Source organism: Somniosus microcephalus, unplaced genomic scaffold, assembly GCF_052327205.1.
Source record: "Somniosus microcephalus isolate GS21.2 unplaced genomic scaffold, FLI_Smic_1.0 scaffold457, whole genome shotgun sequence".
NCBI lineage: Eukaryota > Metazoa > Chordata > Chondrichthyes > Squaliformes > Somniosidae > Somniosus > Somniosus microcephalus.
In genome coordinates, this window is record NW_028225644.1 from 175,016 (window position 1) to 196,616 (window position 21,601).

Sequence of the window (21,601 nt, forward strand, 5' to 3'; positions counted from 1 at the left end):
TCAGATTCTGTAATTGGGGAATAATCCTTCAAATCAGGTCAAGCTAGAATCAAGGAATTTTACAGGAATCTTTTAGGAACACCGGCCCATTCCCAACCAGAACCTCCACCGGCCCATTCCCAACCAGGGGCACCCCCGGCCCAGTCCCCAACCAGGGGCACCCCCGGCCCAGTCCCCAACCAGGGGCACCCCCGGCCCAGTCCCCAACCAGGGGCACCCCCGGCCCAGTCCCCAACCAGGGGCACCCCCGGCCCAGTCCCCAACCAGGGGCACCCCCGGCCCAGTCCCCAACCAGGGGCACCCCCGGCCCAGTCCCCAACCAGGGGCACCCCCGGCCCAGTCCCCAACCAGGGGCACCCCCGGCCCAGTCCCCAACCAGGGGCACCCCCGGCCCAGTCCCCAACCAGGGGCACCCCCGGCCCAGTCCCCAACCAGGGGCACCCCCGGCCCAGTCCCCAACCAGGGGCACCCCCGGCCCAGTCCCCAACCAGGGGCACCCCCGGCCCAGTCCCCAACCAGGGGCACCCCCGGCCCAGTCCCCAACCAGGGGCACCCCCGGCCCAGTCCCCAACCAGGGGCACCCCCGGCCCAGTCCCCAACCAGGGGCACCCCCGGCCCAGTCCCCAACAGGGGCACCCCCGGCCCAGTCCCCAACAGGGGCACCCCCGGCCCAGTCCCCAACAGGGGCACCCCCGGCCCAGTCCCCAACAGGGGCACCTCAATGATGACTCAACGACTAAGATAGCTTTTTACTGTAAAGGGAGCGTGCAAGATTATAGGGGAGGCAGAGAGTTAAGAGCAGATACCTCCCCACGGGGTGGGAGAGAAAACAAACCGAGGGCAAAGCAAGGTACTGGCAGAGGTCAGGGAGCCTACCAGAGTACAACAGATCTAGGGGAGGAAAAGAAGACAAACCCATGGGAAGGAGGATGCGAGAGCAAGAGTGGAACAGCATCTCTGCCCGAGTCTCACCGTCTCTACTGCAAAGCTTGGAGCTATTTTCTCCTTGATTTCCAGCAGTTTGTCTGCAAACAGCTGCCTGTCCTCAGTGGCCATGATGGAGGTGATGGGGGTTCCCAGCACCTGGACACCGTACTTCTCCAGCACTCCTTGCTTGTACAACTCCACACCTGCCGCAAACAAGACACATCAATAGTACAGTTAACCTCGGTACCCAGAACTGCTGGAGATCCACTCGGACTGCTCAGGGGGAGCCCTCTGCACCTTGCAGTCACTCCCAGTCATTATTCTAGAAAATAAAGTAAAGTTAGAGGTGGTGTAACATACTGCACGAAACACCCGTACACATGCTGCTCACAAACTGCGATTCATTGCTCCACATTAGTCCCAAGTTTAGATTTTAATCCAACCGATCTGGTAGTGTAGAAAGTTAAAAAAAAGACGCACAATCCAGTCAGCAGTGCGTATGAAATTACAATGAGATTTTAGCCCAACTCGGAGAAGTGTGCAAAGAACAAGGAGGGAGGCCCACCAGAATCCTTAATGGGTTTCCACGGACTGCGTCTCCAGTGCATCCAGTTAGCTTGGTGACGGTGCATGAACTGGTAGAAGAGCAGAGTCCCACAGAGGAATGAATTGCTGACTGACGCGGGAGATCGCGGAGGGCGCAAGTGCAAACAGAAGTCATGTGACTTCTATTAACCAGGACAATTGGGACAGTTGAATGAACAGTGTCTACTGTGTTGTGTACTAGCCGCCGCGCTGTTTATTTGTACACAACATTCAGTGCAAATGTTTTTAAAGGCTGAATCTTAGAGGAACCATTTGCTGCCAGATGGAGTGGGCCTCTGCAATCAATACACAAGGCAGCACAATATCTGCATTACCAGCTGGTGACTGGATTCAATGAAATGAAGTCTGTGTCGAGATAGCGGTTCCCACACCAACAACCCTGGGCGAGAGGAGGGACCTGCCAGGGTTCCTGCTCCTCATAGTTACCCTGTGCCCTTGGCTAGAAGTGTGAGAGCATTGAGTGAAACAGCATTGGACCCTTCATGGTCAAGTACTCTGACGATACTCCACAGTCTCTCCCCACACATGTAGAGTAGCCAGTTGCACCAGATACCAGGGGCATAGACCAGCAAGGAGTCAACCACAGGAGAGGAGAGGGGGGGAAAAAAATTGGCTAAAAAAAGACGTTCTTCAATAAAGAACATTGCCACTCTGCAAATAACTCACCACAGTTCAGGGCAGTCTGCCCTCCCATGGACAGCAGTATCCCATCAGGCTTTTCTGTTTTAATAATATCAGTCACAAACTCTGGGGTGACAGGTAAGAAATAAACTGTGTCCGCTTGCTTAGCTCCCACCTCATTCGTCTGCACTGATGCAATGTTCGGGTTCATTAATACAGTTTTTAGATTTTCTTCCTAAAGAAAGAGACAAAACCTAGAAGGTTCAGTATAGGAATGTGTTGAACTTGCCGGGAGGTTACATGTACACTCCTACAACAAGGAAGAGGTTGATAATCCACACACACAATTACACTGGCTCAATTAGACAGCATCCTATTCATCACCCAGCAGCATTTACGCTGTATCTAACCCGTGCTGTACCTGCCCTGGGAGTGTTTGATGGGACAGTGTAGAGGGAGCTTTACTCTGTATCTAACCCGTTCTGTACCTGCCCTGGGAGTGTTTGATGAGGCACTGGATGCTTGAGAAGAAAACGATTTAATTTCCAGCTCTATGAACAGCACAAAATTCACAAAAAACAGTAAATAGAAAGAACACAGAGGGTCGGGGTGCTGTTGGGTGTGTTGATAATGAGCACCAAGCTCCAGTGACGGGCAGAAACAACATCCCATGGTCTAGGCGAAGGCCTACCTGAAGTGGCACTGAAGATTCACAATCTATGCTGTATTACCTGAGCTCACCTGAGCCAACTAATGGAGCATTACAATTGGTTTCAGATCCCTGAGGTTAGGAAGGAGAGGATCTGACAGAGACCCTGCCCATTATCCAGTGACATCAACAGCTTGCATTTATATAGCACCTTTAACATAGTAAAATGTCCCAATGTGCTTCACATGAGCATTAACAAAATTTGACACCGAGCCACATCAGGAGATATTGTGACAGGTAGGTTTTAAGGAGCATCTTCAAAGGAGAGAGAGACGGAGAGGTTTAGAGAGGGAGTTCTACTTCTGCAAAGTGTGTGTGAGAGTGTGTGCACATGTTTATGTATATATAAATGGCAGGTGAAGACAATGTCACACTCAGATGTGATGCATCCCATGACAAAATAGCCCGATGACACATAACTGTCTGGGCTCAGAAATGTAGAATAGTCAGTTGGGCAAGATATTGGAGGAGCTCGGGTACCCAGTGAACCTGTAACCTGGCGAGTCAGTGCTCCCAGGAGGAGAGAAGAGAAGTTGAGACCTCACCTTTAATGCTTTGATTGCCTGCGATCCAGAGTAATCAAACTCTCCAGCCTGGCCGATCGAGAGGCCTCCGGAACCCAAGACTAGGACCTTGGAAACCTGAAACCAGCAACAGAACATGATGAAGAAAGGCAAGAACAGGAGGGAGGCCATTCAGCCCCTCGACTGCCATTCAATTATATCATGGCGGATCTGTATCTTAACTCCATTTACCCGCCTTGGTTCCATAACCTTTGGTGCTCTTGCCCAACAAAAATCTAACAATTTCAGTTTTGAAATTTTCAATTAACCCCCAGTCTCAACAGCTATTTTGGGGGAGAGTTCCAGATTTCCATGACCATTTGTGTGAAGAAATGCTTCCTGACATTACCCCTGAATGGCCTGGCTGTAATTTTAAGGTTATGCCCTCTTGTTCTGGACTCGCCCACCAGAGGAAATAGTTTCTCTCTATCTACCCGATCAAATCCTATAATCATCTTAAACACCTCAATTAGATCACCCCTTATCTTCTATACTCGAGGGACTACAAGCCTAGTCTATGGAACCTGTCCTCATAATTTAACCCTTTTAGCCCCGGTATCTGGTCCACATGCGCTGCTCCCCCTCCAAGATCTCCTCCCTGAGGTGCGGTGCCCAGAACTGAACGCAGTGTCCAGATGGGGTCTAACCAGAGCTCTGTACAGCTGGAGCATCACTTCCCCCCCTCTGTATTCCAGCCCTTGAGATAAAGGCCAACATTCCATTAGCATTTTTAATTATGTTTTGAACCTGTCCACAAGAATGATGTTGGAGAGGAAGAATAAATGGATAAAATCACTGTAGTGTAGTGAAGAAAAGGAAGGAGCCAGCAAGCCATGACAATATAGAGGCCCAACCACAAATACCAGACAATGAATAAAATCCCAACCCCAGTAATTAATGTATGCACTACAAAAAACACTTGCATTTTATCACATCTCCGAGAACAGCCCAAAGCATTTCACATGCACAAACAGTTTTGTAACCAAGGACAGTAGCTTTTTTGCACAAACCAACATCCCATAAACTAGAAATAGGGTGAATGACCAGCTTAGCTCATACTTCTGGGGAGTGTTGATTGAGAGAGGAGTATTGGATGGGAGAGATCGCTGGTCCTCTTCAAATGGGGCCATGGCATTTTTAAATAGCCACGTGAACAAACAGGAACAGTAGTGCAGAGGTCATATTACTGGACTAATGATTCAGAGAACGCAAGTTCAAATCCCACCATGGCAGTTTGACAAACTGGAAATAAATAAGAAGCTGTTGGATTGTCGTAAAAACCCAACTGCCGTATATAGGTCAGACTCTTAACTGCCCTCCGAAGTGGCCGAGCAAGTCATCAGTTGTATCAGACTGCTATAGTAGTTCAAGAAGGCCTCGGAGACCACAGAGTAAGCGACTGGAGGATCAGGACAGCGAGAGCAGGCAAAGCAAATAGGGGAAGGAGAGAGAAAGAGAGAGAGAGAGACAAAGAGACAGAGAGAGAGAGAGAGAGAGACAAAGAGAGAGAGAGAGAGAGAGAGAGAGAGAGAGAGGGAGAGAGAGAGAGAGAGGAAACAACAAAGGAGAGAGAAAGACAGACAGACAAAGAGAAAGAGGAGAAAACATGATTTTTGCACGTGCCATTCCAAAATAATGCTTACAGGCAGACTGATTAGAATATTGTGTTCACTCAATGTACAATCACTGAAGATAAAGCAAACCAACCTTAAGCCTCTCAGGGGGAGGGGGCACTGATGGCATCACAGAGGCAATGTTGGTGCCTTTTCCTTTCTTTATTAGCGAAATAAAAGCGTCAAACAAGAACTGAAAGAGAGAGTCAGTGTTAGTGGACTCCATATCGAACGCGGTGCAAAGTGCCTTCACAAACCAGGAGCAAGCTGGCAGCAGGCAAAACTTACAGATCATACTTTCCAGTATGTTCAGAGAATCACAGAATGATACAGCACAGGAGACCATTCAGCCCATTACGTCGGCTCTTTGAAAGAGCTCTCCAATTCGTCCCATTCCCCCGCTCTTTACTATAGCCCCGCAAATTTTCCACATTCACGTATTTATCCAATTCTCTTTTGAAAGTTACCATTGAATCTGCTTCCACCGCCCTTTCAGGCAGTGCAATCCAGATCATAACAACTCGCTTCACATTTCCCGGCGTTACATTTCATCTGCCATGTGTTTGCCCATTTTACCAGTCTGTCTCTATCCTCCTGAAGTCTGTTACTATCCTCCTCACTGTTGAGTCTGTGTGTCCCAGTTATGCTTATGATCAATCACTGGACACAGACAACAAGAATAACTTTTAACAGGTCTTTACTATTCGGAGGTCAGGGCTGAACTGCCCAGCAATTCTCTACACAACACTTATATACCGGTGTGGTCACCACCGGTATTACAGTATACAGCAGCCAAGAGAAAGTAGTACATCTCTTAAGGTAGTTCTCTTAAGGTGGAACAGGTTACATACACCGCACTCACAGTTTACTACATTGCTGAGTTTTGTGTCATCGGCAAACTTTGAAATTATGCCATGTATACCCAAGCCCAGGTCATTAATATATATCAACGAGAGCAGTGGTTCTAATACCGACCCCTGGGGGACACCACTGTACACCTCCCTCCAGTCTGAAACACAACCGTTCACTACTATTCTGCTTTCTGCCCTTAGCTTTTGGATCAACGCTGCCTCTGCCCCTTTAATCCCATGGGCTTCAATTTTTCTAACAAGTCTACTGTGTCAAACGCCTTGTGAAAGTCCATATACACAACATCAACTGCACTGCCCTCATCAACCCTCTCCATTACTTCATCGTGAACTCAATCAAGTTAGTCAAACACGATTTGCCTTTAACAAATCAGTGCTAGCTTTTATTTATTAGCCCATATTTTTACACGTGGCAATTAATTTTTTTCCCTAGATTATTGTCTCTAAAAGTTCCCCATCCACCAACGTTAGGCTGATTGGCCTGCAGTTTCTGTGTTCATCCCTCTCCCTTTTTTGAACAGGGTGTAACATTTGCAATCCTCCAGTCCTCTGGCACCACTCCCATATCTAAAGAAGGATTGGAAGATTATGGTCAGAAACGCTGCAATTTCCACTCTTCCTTCCCTCAGCAACCTAGGATGCCTCCCATCCGGACCGAGTGACTTCTCTACTTTGACCGGTGTTGCATGAGCCACGTCATCTTTTCTAACTAGTTCTGACGAAGGGTCATCGACCTGAAAAGTTAACTCAGTTTCACTCTCTACAGATGCTGCCTGACCTGAGCATTTCCAGCATTTTGTGTTTTAATTTCAGATTTCCAGCATCCGTAGTATTTTGCTTTTCTTTACTAAGTAGTTTGCATATTCTTGATTAATGAAGAATGACAAACTGAGCAGCAAATATATTTAAAAGCAGGCCACAAGTGAGCACAAATTACTGTCAGTATTGGCACTCCTAATGTGCTGGTGAGGAGTAGAAAGTGTAAATGACAGAGATTCCCCACTTAACGAAAGCACTAACCAAGACCCAGGGAGAGGGGGAATGGTGCCCCGGGCAAATCAGCAGGACAAACAGTCATTTTGGTTAAAAACTTCTTTTGCGATGGATTTCCGTGAGTCGTGGAGCTCTGCTGTATGGTGGCAGTCGACAAGTAGAGGAGCCCAGTGGTGTGGTGACGGCATGTCAGGAGTGTTGGGGTACAGTGGCCAGAACTAGACTCGGTACCCCAACAAGAGACACCTCCAGGAGAGAGGGGAATAGGTCAAGAAATAAATCATTGGAACAAAACACGTTTGCAAAAGCTGTCTCAGAGGGAGACAGTCACTGGTTGCTGTAGGTCACCGCACTGCCACCAGAACTGCAGGAAGCAACGCTCACCTCATCAAAACATCATTTCCAGCCAGATTCAGCACAGAGCAGCTTTTCCACACTTGGGCACATGCTGGACAATAGTGCAGTCTCGGCCACACACGTCAAAAGACAACAGCACTGCAGTTGGAAACTGCATGCCGGTCGCAGCTAGGACCCACGCAGGGCAACAGACTGGGTGCCAGAGAGAGACTGAGGCACAGACTGCCGTCCACAGACTGCGTTTTAGACAGAGGCTGAGGCACAGACTGCCGTCTACAGACTGGGTGCCAGACAGAGACTGAGGCACAGACTGCCGTCTACAGACTGCGTTTTAGACAGAGACTGAGGCACAGACTGCCGTCTACAGACTGGGTGCCAGACAGAGACTGAGGCACAGACTGCCGTCTACAGACTGGGTGCCAGACAGAGGCTGACATTTAAAGAGTGACTCCACAAGGGTCAGGCTCATGCAGTCCAGCAAGTTACCCATGAAGGACCACATGAACATTTTGCAGACCTGCCATGGATACCTGCGAGTCAAACTCTATCACATACATTTATGCTGCGTTATCAACTGTCCAAATTAGTACATTTGTATCAAAGCAGCTATATGGAAAATTATAGAGTCACAGGCCTGTACCCACCAGTACTGTACCCCAGTGTTATACAGTGACAGACCTGTACCCACCAGTACTGTACCCCAGTGTTATAGTGACAGACCTGTACCCACCAGTACTGTACCCGTGTTATACAGTGACAGACCTGTACCCACCAGTACTGTACCCCAGTGTTAGTGACAGACCTGTACCCACCAGTATTGTACCCAGTGTTATGCAGTGACAGACCTGTACCCACCAGTACTGTACCCCAGTGTTATAGTGACAGACCTGTACCCACCAGTACTGTACCCAGTGTTATACAGTGACAGACCTGTACCCACCAGTACTGTACCCCAGTGTTATACAGTGACAGACCTGTACCCACCAGTACTGTACCCAGTGTTATACAGTGACAGACCTGTACCCACCAGTACTGTACCCCAGTGTTATACAGTGACAGACCTGTACCCACCAGTACTGTACTCCAGTGTTATATACAGTGACAGACCTGTACCCACCAGTACTGTACCCAGTGTTATACAGTGACAGACCTGTCCCCACCAGTACTGTACCCCACTGTTACACAGTGACAGACCTGTACCCACCAGTACTGTACCCCAGTGACAACAACTTGTATTATATAGCGCCTTTAACGTAGTAAAACATCCCAAGGCGCTGTACAGGAGTATTTTAAGACAAAAAAATTGACACCGATCCACATAAGGATAAATTAGGGCAGGTGATCAAAAGCTTGGTCAAAGAGGTAGGTTTTAAGGAGCGTCTTAAAAGAGGAAAAAGAGATAGCGAGGCAGAGGTTTAGGCAGGGAATTCCAGAGCTTAGGGCCTAGGCAACAGAAGGCACGGCCACCAAAGGTTGAGCGATTATAATCAGGGATCCTCAAGAGTGCAGAATTAGAGGAGCGCAGATACCTCGGGGGGTTGTGGGGCTGAAGCAGATTAGAGAGATAGGGAGGGGCGAGACCATGGAGGGTTTTGAAAACAAGGATGAGAATTTTGAAATCAAGGGGCTGCTTAACCAGGAGCCAATGTAGGTCAGTGAGCACAGGGGTGATGGGTGAATGGGACTTGACTGCCCGTGTCCTAACTCGCACCGAGTTTTGGATCACCTCAAGTTTATGTAGCGTAGAATGTGGGAGGCCAGCCAGGAGTGCGTTGGAATAGTCAAGTCTAGAGGTAACAAAGGCATGGATGAGGGTTTCAGCAGCGGATGAGCTGAGGCAGGGGCGGAGACGGGCAATGTTACGGAGGTAGAAGTAGGCGGTCTTTGTTACACTGCAGATATGTGGTCGGAAGCTCATTTCAGGATCAAATATGACACCAAGGTTGCGAACAGTGTGGTTCAGCCTCAGACAGATATTAGGGAGAGGGATGGAGTCAGTGGCTAGGGACAGGGTTTGTGGCGGGGACCGAAAACAATGGCTTCGGTCTTCCCAATATTTAATTGGAGAACATTTTTGCTCATCCAGAACTGGATGTCGGACAAGCAGTCTGACAATTTAGACACTGTGGAGGAGTCGAGAGAAGTAGTAGTAAGGTAGAGCTGGGTGTCGTCAGCGTACATATGGAAACTGACGCTGTGCTTTCGGATGATGTCGCCAAGGGGCAACTTGTAGATGAGAAATAGGAGGGGGCCAAGGATAGATCCTTGGGGGACACCAGAGGTAACGATGCGGGAGTGGGAAGAGAAGCCGTTGCAGGTGATTCTCCGGTTACGATTAGATAGATAAGAATGGAACCAGGCGAGTGCAGTCCCACCCTGCAGGCCTGTACCTCACTTAAAGCTCAAATTAGTCTCCGGGTTGGAAGGACGAAAGCTATCATTGTAGCACTGGGTGTTTCTCAGTTGAAGTGACTGGGCAAGGCTCTTGTACTGCTGTGGACTCTCGCTTCAACTCGTCAGAAAACACACCCTGATGTTCCAGCTCTATTTCCAACCCACCAAATCAAACAAATTCCACACCTGTGCTTTCAGCGAGTGATTTTTTTTAGGAACTTCTCTGTTAATTTTGAGGTTTACGTTTATAGTTAGACCTCCTCTGGACTTTGGTTGGTAAAAATATTTGACTCACTTCAGTATCTGTTGGTCCTCCCTTTGCCTCTGGATGGAACTGTGCAGTAAAGATTGGTTTGCTGTCATGCACGATTCCCTGAAACAAAATAATTAAACTTATTGCTTTTCATTTAAGACTTGTCTTCCCGGTTAGTGACGGGAGCACTTTTATTTTGCAGAAGCGACAGTTTCCTCGCAGTTTTCCTTTCAGTCCCCTCCACCTCACAACATGCGCAACAAACTGGCTGCAGGAGCAGCCCCGAGACAACACAAGTCTCCCTTCGATAGTCCCTCCCTACCTGTTCACAGAATGATACAGCACAGGAGGAGGCCATTCAGCCCATCGTGTTGTGCAAGCTCTTTGAAAGAGCTATCCAATTAGTCCCACTCTCCCTCTCTTTTTCCCATAGCCCTGGAAATTTTCTCCCCTTCAAAAGCATTTATCCAATTCCCTTTTGAAAGTTATTATTGAATCTGCTTTTTTTTTTTTTAAATTAGTTCCTGGGATGTGGTCGTCGCTGGCAAGGCCAGCATTTACTGCCCATCCCTAATTGCCCTCGAGAAAGTGGTGGTGAGCCGCCTTCTTGAACCGCTGCAGTCCGTGTGGTGAAAGTACTCCCACTGTGCTGTTAGGGAGGGAGTTCCAGGATTTTGATCCAGCGACGATGAAGGAATGGCGATATATTTCCAAGTCAGGATGGTGTGTGACTTGGAGGTGGTGGTGTTCCCATGCGCCTGCTGCCCTTGTCCTTCTAGGTGGAAGAGGTCACGGGTTTGGGAGGTGCTACCGAAGAAGCCTTGGCGAGTTACTTCCACCGCCCTCTCAGGCCATGCATTCCAGATCATAATAACTCACTGCGTTAAAAAAAATTCTCCCAATTGGTGCAAAGGTAAGTGGCCAGAATGAATTTTGCAGATCGTGCGCCACGCCCACTGATGTCATGATCTGCCTGGCGTTGAAGTCCCCGGCAGTACCTCGTACCGGTGGCACAACAGGAGGTCCGGATTTGCCTTGCGCCGCTGGATTCGCCTCACCCCGGTGCTACTGCAGCAGCGCCCCGTTACCGCCCTCTGCAGACGCTAACGGAAGGCGCTAAGCAACTGAATTTTTCCCCCAGCTTCTCTTGTCTCTCCACATAACTGAAGTCCCACAGCCCTGGTACCATTCTAGTAAATAATCTCTGCACCCTTTCTAATGCCTTGACATCCGTCCTAAAGTGTGGTGCCCAGAATTGGCCACAATACTCCAGCTGGGGCCTAACCTGTGATTTATAAAGGTTCAGAGTAACTTCTTTGCTTTTGTACGCATTGCCTCTATTAATAAAGCCAAGATCCCACATGATTTTTTTTTTTTTTTTTAAATAAAAGAGCCTCATCAGCTTGTCCCACCACCTTCATATACAAACACTTAATTCACACATACTCCCATTTTAAATAAGGGTCAACAGTGTCAAAATAGCACCCACAGGAATGGAGTATGAACACAGCAAGTGCTCATACGCGAACTTTACAGATCAGATGAGAATTTTTAAGAACAGAAAAAGGCCAGTGGACCAAATAAATCCACTTTATACACTGCATACTACAAATGGAAGGGTAAATCCAGCTATCTCGGCAGGGTGTAGACAGAACTTTAACACTGTCGCACCGATTCTCCAGCCCGAGCTCCCTTCCAGACCAGCTCCTCGCAGGGGGCACGCGTTGACTATCTCAGGCCTGTACTTCATTCGAGCGCGCAGCCTGAGATTGGCGAATTCACCTTGCACTGCATCACAAGAGCAAATTTCTACTGATACATCTGAAATCTTGCCACAGACAGTGACCAGAGACATTCTTAACCAAATGAAAAGATACACAAATGGATTGGATGCACTGACAGATGGCCACATATACAGATACCGACAGGTGCCGTCAGGTGAATTGCAGATTACAAGACGCGATTCAATGGGCCAAATATTTAGACAGCCCAAGTAACCCACAGCCACTGTAGTTGAGCGCTCTGTGCCCTTGAATAAAGTTCCACAGAAGTTGAGTTTTGAAATGTCGGACACATGTAGTTCTCGCATTTCATGCAGTGCAGCCACAGCATGAGAACTCATCAGCTATACATGCAGATCAATTATTCAAAGAGACAGCATCTGGTGGCGTGGAGAAGGATTTATATCACCCACTGTGATGTTCACAGACTCACTTACCGATACTGGAGTGATATCGACCCTCATATTCCTCATTCAACACATGCTCCTTTGCACAAGACAGCTGCACATAACCAGCACCAACAAATGCAGGTGGATTAACCCAAGCTGCATGCCTCGAGAAGAGGATCCGCAAGATTCCAGGCAGGAGGACAAAGTGGAGGGGTCTGGGCGGGGGTGGGGGCTCAGAGGCCGGCCAGGCAGAGTCCAGCTGCCTCTGTCAAGCTCATGGAGAGGATTATCCTTTGGTTTTCGTTCTTTAACTCTTCACTCACCCACTCGTTCACTCCCTCACAGCACCTGGCCATGTCAGGCTGCCTTTCCCATCATTCTAAACTAGGTTCTTCTCCTCCTGTGAGTGACCAAGTGGGGGGGAAGACGGATTGAGCGCAAATCTCCAGCTCAACCAAGCGCCTCAGCATCCTGCGTCACCCACTCCAACAGTAGCACAAGCTCCACACGAGCCCCTCAGCTAAGCCAGACACTGAACAGTCACTTCCTCCTGGCCATTGCCAGGTCACACAGAAAGTGGGGGGGGGGGGGAGGGGGGGGGGGCACCTTGGTGGGTGCAGCCAGACAATGCTAGCTGTTGGTTACCTTGGCATGCTTTCCTGCAGTGCCACTGAACACGAGGTACTGCGACTGGGCTGCTTCAGAGGCATCATCTAATAGAATAGTTCATCAGTTATTCACATCTTAGTCATGTCATCAGTGGCCTGCTTCCTTTAGAAGGAGCAGCCTTCAGCTGCACTAAACATCTGCTCCAGCCAGGTAGGTTCTCCCGTCTGCAGGTACCAGGTAGACAGAGCATCTCATGCAGCCTGACCTGCCAGGCACCCCTCAGGTGGTCCTCTTCTTCCAAACACATCAGGGGGGAGGGAGACATCTCACTGGGAAACCCCACTTCTGGCCGCCCCCTCTGAAACCGCCACAAGCCCAAACCATTTCCCTGGATCGGGAGTCATCAGAAACGCACCGTGGGCCTGCAGCAAGACTCTCGCCTCCAAGAAGGAGTGCAAGAGTGTGTCAGCCGTGGCTCAGTGGGTAGCACACTCGCCTCGGAGTCAGAAGGTCGTGGGTCGAACACAAAAATTTAGGTTGACACGCCAGTGCAGTGCTGAGGGAGTGCTGCACTGTCGGAGGTGCCGTCTTTCGGATGGGATGTTAAACAGAGGCCCGGTTTGCTCTCTCAGGTGGATGTAAAAGATTCTATGGCACTATTTCGAAGAAGAGGTGAGTTATCCCCGGTGTTCTGGCCAATATTTATCCCTCAATCAACATCACTAAAACAGATTATCTGGTCATTATCACATTGCTGTTTGTGGGAGCTTGCTGAGCACAAATTGGCTGCCGCGTTTCCCACATTACAACAGTGACTACACTCCAAAAGTACTTCATTGGCTGTAAAGCGCTGAGACGTTCGGTGGTCGTGAAAGGTGCTATAGAAATGCAAGTCTCTTTCAAAGAGGAGAATGTTGACAGTATAAAAGTGAGGAAGTGATACTTAGTTGTACAGAGACCTAGACAGATCCCATCTGGAGCACCGCATTCAGTTTTGGCCACCAAACCTTAGGCAGGATAGATTGGCCTTGGAGGGGGTGCAGCGCAGATTCACCAGGCTCAAAGGGTTAAATTATGATGACAGGTTGCAGAGACTTGGTGTGTATTCTATCACGATAGAGAGATGCTCTAATCAAGGTCGATTCTAATGCTCTCCTGGCCGACCTTCCACCTACCACCCTCTAAACTTCAGCTCATCTAAACTCGGCTGCCCGTGTCCTGACTCGCACCAAGTCCCGTTCACCCTTCACCCGTGCTCGCTGACCTACATTGGCTCCCGGTCTGGCAACGCCTCGATTTTAAAATTCTCATCCTTGCGTTCATATCCCTCCAATGCACTCGCCCCCTCCCCATCTGTACCTCCTCTAGCCCTACAATCCACCCCTCCCCCACCCAGAGATATTTCTGCGCTCCTCCAATTCTGGCATCTTGCACAGCCCCGATTTTCATCGCTCCAGCTGTCACCTGTCCTCATTTTTTCTTTGGCTACATGTCAAAGTTTGTCTAAATGCTCCTGTGAATGGCCTTGGGAGGTTTTACTACATTAAAAGGTGCTGTATAATGCAAGCTGCTGTTGTGTTTAAAATGATAAAAGGGTCTGGTAGGGTCGAGAGAGAGAAACTATTTCCTCTGGAGTGAGAGTCCAGTATAAGGGGGCACAATCTTAAAATTAGAATTAGGCTGTTCAGGAATGAAATCAGGAAGCACTTTTTCCACAGAGGGTAGTGGAAATCTGGAGCTCTCCACCTGCCTTCAAAAGATGCTGGGACATTAACACTTCCAAGATCAACAGATTTGTGTTAGGTAAGTTTATCAAGGGATATGGAGAAAAGGTTGTTAAATAGAGTTGAGGTACTGATCAGCCATGATTTAATAGAATGGCAGAACAGGCTCGAGGGGCTGAATGACCTATGTTCCTATGATCCGAATACAGCAGGAACACCTTACAAGGATCAGGTTACGGTGCTCCTGGAGGCTATACGGAGGCACACTGCACTAGCTTTAGGAGATGGCAAGAGTGGGGCATAATGCCAGGCCACAGCTTCGGTCTCCTTTATCCCAAAGGAGTGACACTCACCCGGCTTTAGCTTCCCCTTCCCTTTCCTGCAGATCCACCACAGCAATGGAGATGGAGGGAGGAGAGGACAAGCAAAATCATCACAAGAACATAAGAATTAGGAGCAGAAGTCGGCCATTCGGCCCCTCGAGCCTGCTCCGCCATCCAATGAGATCATGGCTGATCTTCTACCTCATCTCCACTTTCCTGCACGATCCCCATATCCCTTGATTCCTTTAATATTCAAAACTCTATCGATCTCTGTCTTGATTATACTCAACGACTGAGCCTCCACAGCCCGCCAAATTCCAAAGATTCACCACCCTCCGAGTGAAGAAATTTCTCCTCATCTCAGTCCTAAATGGCCGACCCCTTATTCTGAGACTGTGACCCCTGGTTCTAGACTCCCCAGCCAGGGGAAGCATCCTCCCTGTCAGGCCCCTTAAGAATTTTATTTTCATCTTTCATTCTTCTAAACTCGAGAGAATACAGGCCTAGTCTACTCAATCTCTCCTCATAGGACAATCCCCCCATCTCAGGAATCAGTCTAGAGAACCTTCATTGCACTCCCTCTATGGCAAGTATATCCTTCCTGTACCAAAACTGTACACAATACTCCAGGTGTGGTCTCACCAGGGCCCTATATAATTGCAGTAAGACGCCTTTACTCTTATACTCAAATCCTCTTGTAATAAAGGCCAACATACCATTTGCTTTCATAATTGATTGCTGTACCTGCATGTTAACTTTCAGTGATTTGTGTACAAGGTCACCCAGGTCCCTCCGAACACCAACATTTCCCAATCTCTCACCATTTAAAACATATTCTGCTTTTCTATTTCCCCTACCAAAGTGGATAACTTCACACTTATATTCCATCTGCCACATTCTTACCCAACCCACACCCGCCCCTGTCGGCACGGTGTATCACCGAGGGGTCCACACCTGCCCCTGTCGGCACGGTGTATCACCGAGGGGTCCACACCTGCCCCTGCCGGCACGGTGTATCACCGAGGGGTCACCACCCACCCCTGCCGGCACGGTGTATCACCGAGGGGTCCACACCCGCCCCTGCCGGCACGGTGTATCACCGAGGGGTCCACACTGGAAATGGTTAACTTGTCTGTTCTATCAACAGATGCTGCCTGACCTGCTGAGTGTTTCCAGCACTTGCTGTTTGTATATCATGGGGAGTACCATACTTGCTCCGCTCCGAAGGGTGGTTCCCACCTGTGGTAATCGTTACTCCAACCTCCAGCTGTCTTCTGGCTCTCAAATCCCCTGCTGCCACTGGCTTGAGCTGATCCTGGAACAGCTGCACCTTATATTTCTCATTCCAACTTACCCCTGGTGCATTGAGAGTGTAAACACAGGAAATCTAGGGCTGATGTGCCACCGTTAAATATGTTCGGAACTTGGGTCCCCAGGGGCAAATTTGGGCATTCATTTTTGAGACGAAACAGCTTACACCAGAATTTGCTGGCAGTCAAGTCCGTTGCCCCAATTTTAGGCCTCAGAAACTTTCAAAGCAGGATGGAATTTCCTGTTTCTAGGTTTGTAGAGTGAAATTTCCTGTGGGAATGTCACTAGGAAGTTACACTTGAAATGATGCCCATTCGTACACCTAGTTTGCCGATGTCTATTTCCACCACCTCAAGCCATCTGACCATCTCTCATTTTTTAATGCGATTTTTACTGATTCCATAAAAATGCAATCCAAGAAACAGAAAAGGCAGGGCAGGTTTCCGTGAGGATAAAAGAAAAAAATTGCAATAAAGCAGCAGAAAGTGACCGTTTCCTGCTGCACCCAATATTCTGGGCTTAATTTTAAACCAGCATAATTGCAGGAAATTCACATGTAGGGGTCTTTAGCCTGGGGCGGAGCTATTCTAATGAGTGGAGAGGCATTCGCGGGGAGTGGGGGGTGGGGGGGAAGCACAGATTGATAGACGGGTGCAATAGAGCAAGGAAATTCGGGGGGTGGGGGGAGCAGAGATTGATAGACAGGTGTAAAAGAGCAAGGAAATTCAGGCATTGCTCAAGAATGGGCACGACTCACTTGCACCCAGATTTCCTTAACCTTTTGCACCACATTAAGCCTTCCGGCACCAATGGACAGGAAATTCCATCCCATCATTTTTACTGTTTGAGTTCGGAGTTCACACACCCAACAATTCCATTGTGCCCTTCGGTTTGGGCCTCCAGCTCTCATCACTTGCTAATACCATCTGCCATTATCATGGCTGTTGAGAGTTTCCTGTGTCTTGGAATCACCACAGGGAGTGGTACAAGGGGAAGCTTTGAACTCAATTACACCAGTCCAGAGTTCAATAGTATTAGCTGGCACACAGAGCTATTCCTTCCTCACCTACCCCGAATCGAGCATTTTCCCCCCTCCCTATACCAAAGCTGCTGATTCCCCAGGCACTGGGCCCCTTCACCCAACTGCTCAGTCTCAACACTGGAGTCTAGACAGAGAGCTTTGGCAGACTATGCGACCATTGAGGGCATCACAACTGGGCCTGACCCTGCCTCATCTGAAGTCCACACTTTTGCACTTCCAGTAAGGGTCAATGGAGAACAAAGAGGACCAGGAATAATCTGTGGCACCCTCACAAAGACAGACTTCCGCAATCGGCACGGACCACCCGGCCTACCTCGGCACTCGGCACGGACCACCCGGCCTACCTCGGCACTCGGCACGGACCACCCGGCCTACCTCGGCACTCGGCACGGACCACCCGGCCTACCTCGGCACTCGGCACGGACCACCCGGCCTACCTCGGCACTCGGCACGGACCACCCGACCTACCTCCGCACTCGGCACGGACCACCCGGCCTACCTCCGCACTCGGCACGGACCACCCGGCCTACCTCGGCACTCGGCACGGACCACCCGACCTACCTCCGCACTCGGCACGGACCACCCGACCTACCTCCGCACGGACCACCCAACCTACCTCCGCACTCGGCACGGACCACCCGACCTACCTCCGCACTCGGCACGGACCACCCGACCTACCTCCGCACGGACCACCCAACCTACCTCCGCACTCGGCACGGACCACCCGACCTACCTCCGCACTCGGCACGGACCACCCGACCTACCTCCGCACTCGGCACGGACCACCCGACCTACCTCCGCACTCGGCACGGACCACCCGACCTACCTCCGCACTCGGCACGGACCACCCGACCTACCTCCGCACGGACCACCCAACCTACCTCCGCACTCGGCACGGACCACCCGACCTACCTCCGCACTCGGCACGGACCACCCGACCTACCTCCGCACTCGGCACGGACCACCCGACCTACCTCCGCACTCGGCACGGACCACCCGACCTACCTCCGCACTCGGCACGGACCACCCGACCTACCTCCGCACTCGGCACGGACCACCATTAAATCTGGGATTTTCTTGATCTGTATGGCTCAGCTGCTCATTGGCTTAAGCAAGACAGCCCTCGGGGAGTCAATGAAACATAATGCATTATTTAACAAATATACAGCACAAGAGCACTTGTTCATCTGGCAATATCATTGCTTCTCGGCCTCTGCTTACCTCATTGGTGCCGTCGTTAGCATTTACAAACATCGGCTTCCATCCTTCCGGCAGAGTTGAACTATCGATGGCGTATCCATGGTTCTGAGCAGTGATGAATGCCTGGCCATTCATTACATTCACCACGGGCTGGTTCTGTCCTCTGTAGAAAAGAACCAGCAGTTTGGTAGGCAGGCATTTTAGAAAAATCCATCAGCGTGTTCAGGCACTTCCCAACAAAGATTATTTTCCACCACCAGCCTCATTTCACATCGCTCGCAGTTCCTAAATAGCAGCCAGCTCCACCCTCCATGGCCCAATGGGTAAGTACTGATGGGTGCAGCACTGAACTGTAACCTGGGTCACTGTTGGTGTAGGCTATGGGAGCACCTTGGCTGCACTGTACTCAGGAGTCTGTACACTTGGCTGATGGAAGTATAGGTTCAAGTTCTGCTAGAACAGAAGACTTCAGGCCAAACTGCAAATATGGTCACTCATTTAGAGCCCAGGCCGAGAAGTCGAATGTGTTGGCTCTCGGCTGGATGTTCGGGTCCTGTGGGAAGCAGGTTTGGGCAGTTTCAGCCCCATTTCCTAGTTGGCCATGGGCGACTACATTAAACTGCCAACACTACAGCACCCCAACGAGTACCATTACCGCCCCTCGAGAAAAAGAGCATGCTTCAATAAATTGGTCGATAATCCTCCCATTCTAAATCAATAATTTTGATATTGTCCCAAGATGGACAGCTCCTTCTGGTGCTGGTAGAGTCAATGATTCTTGAGCTTCAGCTACAGAGGCCTATTTTTATCCTGCCCTTTTCAGACCATTAGGCCTGGAATTTCCTCTCCCTGTCGGAAGAGGATTGGGCTGAGAGTTCCACCGGCTATCCAGACCTTGCTGCGATCCTGACCCAATTTCTGGGGTAGGCACTAACTGAGGCAGGGCAGGTTCCCCACCAGTGAGTGGTAGGCCACCTGCCCACCCCACCACATCACCAACCCCCCCCTCACCCCCTGCCCCCCCCACCCACAGAAAAACTCTGGCTGCATTGCTGCGGGACCACCACTCCATTTAAAAGGGGCAGGAGAACATTGAAGATCAAGGAGGGACCTGCAGTTTTTAGGTCTTGGACTGGGCCAAGGCAAAATCTGAAGCCTGACTGGTGGGAGAAGTGCCCACTGGAAGGTCTTCTTGTAAAATGGGGCATAGAGACAGAGTGACATAGTGCAAGATTGGAGTCAGGGCGGTCAGACTGCGTAGGGGTCGTAGGGTCCCTTCCCTGACTAACATAGCGAACCCACTGGCTTGTTGTAAAAATCCACCAGCTTTCAGAGTCAATTTCCTGATGTTAGTGCAAAAACAAATCACCAGATTTATTGAATTGAATTTCATGAGCTGCCATGGTGGGATTTAAACTCTGGGTTGCTAGCCCAGTACCACAAGCACTGCACTACCGCACCATACACAGAAAGAGCCAATGCAATCTGAAGAGAAGCGAGAAAAATTGGGGGAAAAAGACTGCAGCAACGACGGTTACAGGAGATAGCCCCAAGGTTTCTGGTACCTGTTTCCCATCGGTAGTTTGTAGCAATTGGCACCGACAGCCAATGCAGTCAGCTGATTCCCCATACAGATACCGAACACCGGCTCTGGCCGATTGCTTCCAATTACCTAAAGGACGGTGCAAAAAGCAACCATCAGTTACAGTGAAAGGATGGCGCGAGGGTGCGCCTCCAGAAATGAGGCAGTGCACTCTCAGCACCACAACCCTGCACTGGCCACACTGAAACATCGAACAGGCAGTTACATACAATAATGTGTTTACATAGAATCAAGTGAAGCCCACACCTTGTGTATGTTTGCGACCAGTTGTCCGGCCAACGTGGGATCTCCTGGGCCGTTGGATAGGAAGAGTCCATCGTACTCCATGTTAGTAAAATCACAATCCCACGGAACTAAATGTAATTCAACACCTCTCTGGAAAAGAAAAAAAGCAGCATTTACTACCATATTCTTTGGGCCTCATTAGAAGATCATTCATTTGGTAGCCTATTGTAAACTGTTATAATCAGTCATTTGTTACAAAAAAAGAGATTTCCTCTGGCTTCACATAGCAGCTTTCCCCTCAAGCCCCACTTCAGCTCAGTCAAAGAGCTAGTGGGGAAAAGTCATCGGCCCAGGTAGGAGTGGGTCACACAGGTGCCACCTCTGGGGTGTGTTGTGTATGCTGATCTCCGCAGGTCAGCAGTTAGCACCTCTGAGGCTTGGCAGCGAGGTCCTCCACAATCACATAGCCCGTTAACTCACCGCCTGGGATCACACCTCAGGAATGGCCACTTGGGAGAGGTTCCAGAGGGCTTGAGATATCCCCGGAACCAGACCAGTACAAGCCAGCGCTGGGATATTCCTGGAAACCGGAGCCAGCACAAGGCAGTGCTGGGATAACCCTGGAAACCAGACCTGGCACAAGCCAGCACCAGGATGTTCCTGGAAACTGGAGCCAGTACAAGCCAGCACCGGGACACCCCTGGGGACAAAGGCTCCATTGCACTGAAATCACATTGTGCTGATATTTGCACAAATATTGATGCATTTTTAGCAGACAATGGAATTTCACACAAAGGGACTGAGTATTTGTACACTAACATTCCCAGAGCGTGTCACGGCCCCTGGACTGAGTATTCATACACTAACATTCCCAGAGCGTGTCACGGCCCATGGATTTTACAGACAAAGGTTGGGACACTAACGGCCCATCCATAAACCTTACCCTCCCCCCACCAAAGGAAACCAGGAGAGTTTTAAAGGCATGCTGTTGCAGAAAGTGGAGGTGCTAAATGGCCCCAACAGAGTGGAGTAACAGTGCGACTATAGCTAAATACAGAGTGCTGTTGGGCGAGGGTGAGGGACAGGTGTAGATACCTTCACAAGAAGTCGGATTATGTTGTGTTTTATACCACAGTCCACTGCTACAATTTTGATTGCATTCCCTTTCCCGTAGACTTTAATTTCCTGTTGAAGGACAGAGAGATGTAACACATGGAACAAATCACTCAAACCAAATGTTCACTAGTAAAATCTCAACAACATGGAACGGCATCACGTGTACAAATACTTTACACACTCACCAGCTCCAATGGGCACAAGTCCAACAAGACACCATCTCAGTTATTCTGAGCAGGTTGGTCGCCCTAATCAAGGGGATTTCACCCAAGCATAGTAACACCATGCTGATACTGAATAGTGCAATTCCAGCTCAGCCTAGATGCAAGCTGTAAGGTTGGGGGAGGGGGGGCAGGGGACTTTTCAATCCTGC

The 21,601-nt window shown here is 49.6% G+C and overlaps 1 protein-coding gene across 1 annotated transcript in view; it reads right to left on the reverse strand.

Moving 5' to 3' along the window:
* Positions 1-21,601, reverse strand: part of LOC147081744 (carbamoyl-phosphate synthase [ammonia], mitochondrial-like) — a 191,891-nt gene that overhangs the window by 138,486 nt on the left and 31,804 nt on the right. Inside the window, exons 7-15 of the mRNA XM_085980727.1 lie at positions 21,208-21,297; positions 20,134-20,262; positions 19,850-19,956; positions 18,306-18,447; positions 9,948-10,025; positions 5,134-5,232; positions 3,409-3,504; positions 2,200-2,389; positions 973-1,130 (exon numbers count right to left, since the gene is read on the reverse strand). Coding sequence (XP_085836853.1) covers positions 973-1,130; positions 2,200-2,389; positions 3,409-3,504; positions 5,134-5,232; positions 9,948-10,025; positions 18,306-18,447; positions 19,850-19,956; positions 20,134-20,262; positions 21,208-21,297 — 1,089 coding nt within the window. The remainder of the gene's footprint in view (positions 1-972; positions 1,131-2,199; positions 2,390-3,408; positions 3,505-5,133; positions 5,233-9,947; positions 10,026-18,305; positions 18,448-19,849; positions 19,957-20,133; positions 20,263-21,207; positions 21,298-21,601) is intronic.